This window comes from Bos javanicus, chromosome 10 (genome assembly GCF_032452875.1).
Source record: "Bos javanicus breed banteng chromosome 10, ARS-OSU_banteng_1.0, whole genome shotgun sequence".
NCBI classification, from domain to species: Eukaryota; Metazoa; Chordata; class Mammalia; order Artiodactyla; family Bovidae; genus Bos; species Bos javanicus.
In genome coordinates, this window is record NC_083877.1 from 27120043 (window position 1) to 27129534 (window position 9492).

Below are 9492 nucleotides of genomic sequence, written 5' to 3' on the forward strand. Positions count from 1 at the left end.
GAAGGCAGGAGGAGAAGGAGATGACCGAGAATGAGATGATTGGATGGCATAACCAACTTGATGGACATAAACAGGCTTCAGGAGTTGGTGATGGACAGAGAAGCCTGGAGTGCGGCAGTCCATGGGGTTGCAGAGAGTCAGACATGACTGAGCAATGGAACTAAATTGAACCAGTGTAATGCTACTACAGAGGAATATTTTCTTCAAAAATTTCAGCTAGGAATAAATAAGAACAAGCAAATAATTGCAGAGTAATGAAATATTTCTAAGTTTAAAATAACATAAATTTAGGAACTAAAATAGAAGAAAGAGAAATAAGTTTCTGGAATGCTACGAAACAACGAGCAAGCCTGAATCATGGAAGACATGGCTGGAGCAGAAGCTTTGAAAAGGCAGGGTAGTGCAGCAGAAACAGGCATCAGAGAACAACCTGAAGGCTGCTTTTTATTTTGTATTTCTGCCTTCAAGTCATCTAGTAAATATGCCACTGAGACACCAAACTTACCAAGTAGCTCTCCTATGTCCCCTGTCTCTCATTTAAATTTTCCTTTTTTTGGTTTCTTCTCTGTTATTTTCTAAGCTGCTTATTATCTTCTGCTTTTAATATCAGAAATTTATGCTTAAATGAAATACAGTTTTAAGTTACAAGTTGTGTTACAGTATCAAGTACTCTGTGAATTTACTAAAATATTTAAAGCTCTTTGCAGCTATTCATGCCTTATTTGCTAACCTGGATATAAACAAGATTGACTGGTATTACAGCTTGTAAGAATGAAAATCACTTATTTTTCAAAATATAAATAGCACTTGTAAGTACTTATGCACTCAGCATAGGAACTCCTAAATACATAAAGCAAATACTAACAGACATAAAAGAGCACTACAATAATGGTCAGTCAGTCAGTTCAGTTGCTCAGTCGTGTCCGACTCTTTGCGACTCCATGAATTGCAGCATTGCAGCACACCAGGCCTCCCTGTCCATCACCAACTCCTGGAATTCACTCAAACTCATGTTCATCAAGTCAGTGATGCCATCCAGCCATCTTATCCTCTGTCATCCCCTTCACCTCCTGCCCCCCAGTCCCTCCTAACATCAGAGTCTTTTCCAATGAGTCAACTCCTCTCATGAGGTGGCCAAAGTACTGGAGTTTCAGCTTTAGCATTATTCCCTCCAAAGAACACCCAGGACTGATCTTTAGAATGGTAGGGGGCCTTTAACACACAACTTATATCAATGGATATTATTCCAGACAGAAAATCGTAAAGAAATATTGGTCTTTAATGACAGATTAAAACAGAAGAACTTAAGAGATATTTATTGAACATTCCATCCAAAATCAACAGAATATATATTTTTTCAATTGCACATAGAACACTCTCTAGGGTAGATATCAAGTTAGGCAATAAAATAAGTCTCAATAAACATAAGAATGAAAATATATCAAACACCTTTTCCAATCATGCCATAATGAAATTACTGATAATTTTCTTTGAAATATTAATAGTCATATAATAATCAATGGAAGGCTTAAAAATTTTCACATTATATATTAAAAAGTGTTTTAAAATGTTTCTTATTAATAGCAAATGAACAAAGCCACATTTCACTGAGAAAATACTTGTTTTTCTGCTATTCTGTAAAAATGGGTAAAATGAGCAATATGACAATAAATAAAATGCATTCCTTATCAGCAAATACCATGGAAAGGTACACACAAACCTTTTCTAATGCTTGCAAATGCAGTGATAGAATAAATTAAGTCTTGTGGAAGGGAATTTTGCTCATTGTAAGACTATGGGAGATTTTAGCATTTGTATATGAGAAATTCCCATCAATTACAATGATTCTTGCAAAAAAGCAATATCTGTGCAAAAACTCTATATTAAACCATGGGTTAAGTGATGAATTTGACTAGAATTAAATAAAGATTTGGAGATAAGGAACAGAGATGTCAACCAATTCAAAAGTTATTCAGGGCATCCCTACTTATCGAAACAGACTTTGAAGCCTGTGTTGCAGAGTAGACCAGAAATATCAATATGATTACTTTAGTAAAAGCAACACCTTATAAAACAAGAATTTAATATATTTTATTTTAAAAAGGATAATGATTATGAAAGGGTTTCCTAGGTGGCACAGTGGTAAGAATCCCCCTGCCAATGCAAGAGATGCAGGTTTGATCCCTGGGTCTGGGAGATCCCTGAGTAGGAAATTGCACCCACTCCAGTATTCTTACCTGGAAGATTCTATGGACAGAGAAGCTTGGCAGGGTACAGTCCATGGGGTCACAGAGTCAGACACAACTGAGCACACAGCACAGCAGCACACAGAAATGATTATGATACTGTTTTGTGCCAAGTACAAATATTCTCTCAAAATCTCATAGAAAGATACCTGAATAATGAAAATAGCTATATTTTAGTTAGCTTAAAGCAGAACTATCATTAATGAATATAATTTTAAATAATTTAACATAATTTATTTCACTTCTATCTTTTAAAATTTCTACTTCTGGAATATATAAACGTATACATAAGATGTGCTTTTATACAATATGTGTAGATCCATTTTTACATTAAGGTTTTGATGGACAGAAAGGTTTTTTGATTATTCATCTCAAAAATTACTGCAGAGTTCTTAGAAGGAATGTAAGAAAAGTTCTTGGGAGTAAAGTGAGGAAAATGAAGTCTGTGTTAAATCAAAGCTATCTACACTTACTATATCAGAATCCACCAACACTCTCATGCCTATTTTAATCATTCCAACTTCCCACCAGGGAAGCCCCTCATATTCAAGAGAATAAAGGAAAATTTGAATACTCCAGGAAATGACAGGAGAGTTACAGCATATTCCAGGATCAGAAATTAAGCGTGAACATTTTCCTGGTCACACTATGGCAGAAGCCTCAGTGTTTTAACTACTCCCACTGAAATTTGGATTCCCAGAGATCCAATAAGTCTGCCTCCAAGGTGGTTCACATCTTTATAAAACAGGCCTAAAATAGTATGCAGAATCATATGAAGGGACTCACAGAGAGTGAAAAGTAGATTTGTCATTAGGAATAAACTCCTGAAAATGCTGCTCCTAATACTGTGCCTTTAGAGCAGGTAAGAGAAAACTTTACAGAGAGCTAATGCATTACAAGGTTCATACACTGAAAATGGTATTTTAATTAATTCTGTGTTGGCTGAAAGGAAAAGGCTATGGATTTTAAGATATGAAATCACATACTTATTTCACAATGAACTATAACCAACAATTTTCATGAAAATTTAAAAGGTATATATTCTGAAAATGATATTGCAAAGTAAAATATGGCAATAGATTATGTGATTAGGAATCATGACTAAAATTAAGAAAAGTAAATCCTGAGTATCCAGATAATTCATACTATCATTGAAAATAATGGAAAACCTAGAAACTCATGACATTGACTGCAGAATAGGGATCAAGGTTCAAGTGTTGGCAGAAAATGTAAATATGCATATATAATGACAGTTGAAGCAGGAGTAGGAAAGGTAGAATTAGGTAGACACAAACTAGATATGTAGAAAATCTCTGTATAAAACATACCATTTTAATACAATGAGATTTTAAATAAATCTGAAAGAATGAGAAGTCCCTACAGGATGTTCATATTAAAGTGAAAAGTCGCTTCAGTAGTGTCCAGCTCTCTGCAACCCTATGTACTGCAGCTGGGCAGGCTCCTCTGTCTATGGGATTCTCCACGCAAGAATACTGGAGTGGGTTGCCATTTCCTTCTCCAGGGGCTCATCTTGACTGAGGGATCGAACCAGGGTCTCCTGCATTGCAGGAAGATTTTTTACTGTCTGAGCCAGAGGGAAACTCTTCATATTCAAGAGTGTAGTTCAGTTCAGTTCAGTCACTCAGTCGTGTTTGACTCTTTGCGACCCCATGAACTGCAGCACGCCATGCCTCCCTGTCCATCACCAACTCCCAGAGTCAACCCAAACCCATGTCCATTAAGTAAGTGATGCCATCCAACCATCTCATCCTCTATCATCCCCTTCTCCTCCTGCCCTCAGTATTTCCCAGCATCAGGGTATTTTCCAATGAGTCAGCTTTTTACATCAGGTGGCCAAAGTATTGGAGTTTCAGCTTCAACATCAGTCCTTACAATGAACACCCAGGACTGATATCCTTTAGGATGGACTGGTTGGATCTTCTTGTAGTCCAAGGGACTCTCAAGAGTCTTCTGTAATATCACAGTTCAAAAGCATCAATTCTTCTGCGCTCAGTTGTCTTTATAGTCCAACTCTTACATCCATACATGACCACTGGAAAAACCATAGCCTTAACTAGATGGACCTTTGTTGGCAAAGTAATGTCTCTGCTTTTTAATATGCTGTCTAGGTTGGTCATAACTGTCCTTCCAAGGAGTAACTGTCTTTTAATTTCATGGCTGCAATCACCATCTGCAGTGATTTTGGAGCCCAGAAAACTAAAGTCAGCCACTGTTTCCCCATCTACTTGCCATGAAGTGATGGGACCAGATGCCATGATCTTAGTTTTCTGAATGTTGAGCTTTAAGCCAACTGTTTCACTCTCCTCTTTCACTTTCATCAAGAGGCTCTTTAGTTCTTCTTCACTTTCTGCCATAAGGGTGGTGTCATCTGCATATCTGAGGTTATTGATATTTCTCCTGGCAATCTTGATTCCAGCTAGTGCTTCTCCAGCCCAGCGTTTCTCATGATGTACTCTTCATGTAAGTTAAATAAGCAGGGTGACAATATATAGCCTTGACTTGCTACTTTTCCTATCTGGAACCAGTCTGCTCTTCCACGTCCAGTTCTAACTGTTGCTTCCTGACCTGCATACAGGTTTCTCAAGAGGCAGGTCAGGTGGTCTGGCATTCCCATCTCTTGAAGAATTTTCCACAGTTTATTGTCATCCACACAGTCAAAGGCTTTGGCATAGTCAATAAAGCAGAAATAGATGTCTTTCTGGAACTCTCTTGCTTTTTTGATGATCCAGCAGATGTTGGCAATTTGATCTCTGGTTCCTCTGCCTTTTCTAAAGCATCTTGAACATCTGGTAGTTCATGGTTCACGTATTGCTGAAGCCTGGCTTGGAGAATTTTGAGCATCACTTTACTAGTGTGTGAGATGAGTGCAATTGTGCGGTAGTTTGAGTATTCTTTGGCATTGCCTTTCTTTGGTATTGGAATGAAAACTGACCTTTTCCAGTCCTGTGGCCACTGCTGAGTTTTCCAAATTTGCTGGCATATTGAGTGCAGCACTTTCACAGCATCATCTTTCAGGATTTGAAATAGCTCCACTGGATTTCCATCACCTCCACTAGCATTGTTTGCAGTGATGCTTTCTAAGGCCCACTTGACTTCACATTCCAGGATGTCTGGCTCTAGGTCAGTGATCACACCATTGTGATTATCTGGGTCATGAAGATCTTTTTTTGTACAGTTCTTCTGTGTATTCTTGCCACCTCTTCTTAAGATCTTCTGCTTCCATTAGGTCCCTACTATTTCTGTCCTTTATTGAGCCCATCTTTGAATAGGTGTTCCCTTGGTGTCTCTAATTTTCTTGAAGAGATCTCTAGTCTTTCCCATTCTATCGTTTTTCTCTATTTCTTTGCATTGATTGCTGAGGAAGGCTTTCTTGTCTCTCCTTGCTATTCTTTGGAACTCTGGATTGAAGGAAAATTTGAATATTCCAGGAAACTAATTATGAGTATTCAAAACAGTATGAAAAGTATGAAGATAACTGTTTAACAAGAACAGAGAAGAGCAAGTTTCCAAATACTAAACTTAGTCAAAAATATAAATTCAAATAGGGAATATTAATACATTTATAAGTAGATTCGATTGGACTGCAGTACATCATTAATTATCTCACGATAAAATATATTTCAGCATAAGCAGCTATACAGTACTAGAAAACTATAATTTACAAACACTAAATTTTAACACGAATAAAAGTTAAAAATGTATAATGGTTTACATTTTATTGAATATAATTCACATAGTATATACATTTACCCCTTTTAAGTACACATTTCAATGATTATTATTATACTCATATATTTATGTACCTATCACCACAATCTGATTTTAAGTCATTATCATCATCAGTGCCCATTGGCACTCACATCCCATCTCAAGGGGACTACTGATATAATTTCTGTCTTTATGGATTTTTGTTTTTAAATATTTCATATAAATGAAATTATATAACATGTGGTCTTTTGTGTTAGGTCTCTTTTACTTAGTTTTTGAGGTTTGTCTAGGATAAGTGTGCATAGGTTTTAAAAAATGTAAAATCCATCAATACTGAAATTATGTTTGTTTTCTTAATATGTCTATAATAAAAGGGAAAGAAAAGATTTACTTGTTACATTAAGTACTGTGTATTGTATACACATGAGCTAGAGTGGAAATGTTCATATCTGATAACAATAAAATAAGCCTTGGCTTGTTACTTTTCTAACAGGGATTTATATAAATTATCCTCAGGCTTTAATCTTGGATTTACATGAATAACTGACTGAATATATACCTTCTCGGTGCTCATTCTCTGCCAAGCCAGGAGCTTATACATATACTATCTCATCTAATACCCACTACACATTCTTGGGAGTGGTCTTGCCGTTAGGACTTGGGGAGATTTACTTACTTACATAGATCTTGATTTTTCATTTACTAAATAAGATGTGGAGAAAAAATGATTAGAAAGTTCTATCCTAGTGCTAATGTATTATTTTTCTACCTTCAATTTTCTCCAAAGTGGATAATAAATTGAGTGAACACAATAAAATCTAATTGGCAATTAATCATTTAAGAGGAATAAAAGTTTCTTTACCAATACATTTTGTTGTCTAAGCTATGTAATAATTTCTTTCCTTTCACTTATATTCCTTTTGTATTCATAATATAAGAACAGGTCTATTAAGTGCAGAAATAAATATTTTGAGAAGACTTGCTCAGGAAGAAGAATAAGAGACACAAGCGCTGGGAAAGTCATCAACTTAAATGAATGCCATCTTTCCCTCTGAAATACAGTAAAAGGCCAAAATAAGTCTTTTTAATCAATTTCTGCTTGATTGAATTAATTTCATATTCAGGTTTTTCTTTTGTTAATTGTATCATGGGTTGTAAAATTCCATGTACCAAAGGAACTATGTGAAAAATATAGTCCCTTTCTCATTAACAGGAGCATTTACAATAGAAACATCTTTATGTTTCAGTTCAGTTCAGTTCAGTCGCTCAGTCGTGTCTGACTCTTTGCGAGCCCATGAATCATAGCACACCAGACCTCCCTGTCCATCACCATCTCCTGGTGTTCACTCAGACTCACGTCCATTGAGTCAGTGATGCCATCAAGCCATCTCATCCTCTGTAGTCCCCTTCTCCTCCTGCCCCCAATCCCTCCCAGCATCAGAGTCTTTTCCAATGAGTCAACTCTTCGCATGAGGTGGCCAAAGTCCTGGAGTTTCAGCTTTAGCATCATTCCTTCCAAAGAAATCCCAGGGTTGATCTCCTTTAGAATGGACTGGTTGGATCTCCTTGCAGTCCAAGGGACTCTCAAAAGTCTTCTCCAACACCACAGTTCAAAAGCATCAATTCTTCAGCACTCAGCTTTCTTCATAGTCCAACTCTCACATCCATACATGACCACTGGAAAAACCATAGCCTTGACTAGATGGACCTTTGTTGGCAAAGTAATGTCTCTGCTTTTCAATATGCTGTCTAGATTGGTCGTAACTTTTCTTCCAAGGAGTAAGGGTCTTTAGTTTTAAAAAATAAGAAAATATAATTCTGGAAGTAAAAAAAATAAATCCATGTGGCAAATCAATGGTTCCCAAATTATAGTTGGCTTTCATTTTAATAGTTATCAAGCCTTGTCATTTCTCCATAGTGCATGTAATTATTGCTTTTACTGTCACAAAATTGTCAATAGTAATATTTCTGCTCATTTACATGTTATTCGTATAGCACAACTCTTCATAGAAGGCTGTGTGTTTCTGTCCTCTGTGTACTCCCCAGGTCCACAGTCAACATTTTAGTATCCACTCTGTATACTTCTGGAGGCTAACCTACAGGAACAACATTATTTTCATTGTATTTTCTCTAATTTGTAGGCACTAATCATTTCTTGAAAATATCTGAGATAAGAAAGAACTTCTGGAACTTTTTTTGAGTTGAGTAAATGGATCTGAAAAATGGATCTGTAGTGACTGAGTTTATTTTACAAGGATTTTCTGTAGCATGGAAACTTCAGATTGTCTTCTTCATGACATTCTCCTTGATCTATGGGGCTACTGTGCTGGGAAATGCGCTCATTATGGTCACAGTGACATGCAGTTCCACCCTTCATTCTCCCATGTACTTCCTCCTTGGAAACCTCTCCTTTTTGGACATGTGTCTCTCCACGGTCACCACACCCAAGATGATCAGAGACTTGCTCACTGAACACAAGACCATCTCTATATGGGGATGCATGGCTCAGATGTTCTTTATGCACTTGTTTGGAGGTGCTGAGGCAACTCTTCTGGTAGCCATGGCTTTTGACAGATATGTGGCCGTATGTAAACCACTGCACTACAGGAAAATCATGAACTACAGGTTGCTGAACGGGTCTGTTATACTTTCATGGACAATTGGTTTTACACACACCATGAGTCAGATGGTATTAACAGTAAACTTGCCTTTCTGTGGCCCCCACATCATAGACAATATATTCTGTGACCTTCCCCTTGTGATTAAGCTTGCATGTGTGGAAACATACACCCTGGAACTGTTTGTCATTGCTGACAGTGGGCTGCTGTCACTCATCTGTTTCCTCCTCCTGCTTGTCTCCTACGCGGTCATCCTGGCCACTGTGCAACGAAGATCATCTGGAGGCCTCTCCAAAGCCCTGTCCACACTGTCTGCCCACATCACTGTGGTCAGTCTGTTCTTTGGGCCGTGTATCTTCATCTATGCCTGGCCTTTCAAGAGTTTTGCCAGCAATAAAGTCCTTGCTGTATTTTACACTGTTATCACACCCTTATTGAATCCTATTATATACACCTTGAGAAATCAGAAAATGCAAGTGGCCATGAGAAAGTTACAGTTCCAAAATGTTAGCTCCACATAGAACTTTTAGATTTTAGAACTGTGTAATTAATCCAGCTTTCAAATATAAGGCTAACACAATTTGAATATATTATATGTAATACATGGTTTTACTTTCTTAACTGGTGCAGAAAAAATTAATGATAAAATGCTTTAAATTCACAGTTAATGCTGTTATAACACATAATGATAATTAATTATCTGCAGCAAAATAGACATATAATGTCATTAAATACTTTATGATATAGTCAATGTTTGTTTATTAGTGAAGAGATAAATATAGAAATATGTAGTGGTAGTATTAGAGATTGTTTTAACACAGATTGCTAATGATTGTCACTAACTTCTACTACTATAAATGTGGCACCCTGATTAAATCATGATTTAAAGAATGTTAACA

The 9492-nt window shown here is 36.8% G+C and overlaps 1 protein-coding gene across 1 annotated transcript; it reads left to right on the top strand.

The window, feature by feature from the left end:
- The first annotated feature begins 8184 nt into the window (after positions 1-8184).
- LOC133255388 (olfactory receptor 4L1-like) lies at positions 8185-9114 on the top strand. The gene has a single exon (XM_061429845.1). It carries the CDS (start codon positions 8185-8187, stop codon positions 9112-9114), a length of 930 nt encoding a protein of 309 aa, XP_061285829.1.
- Positions 9115-9492: the final 378 nt, after the last annotated feature.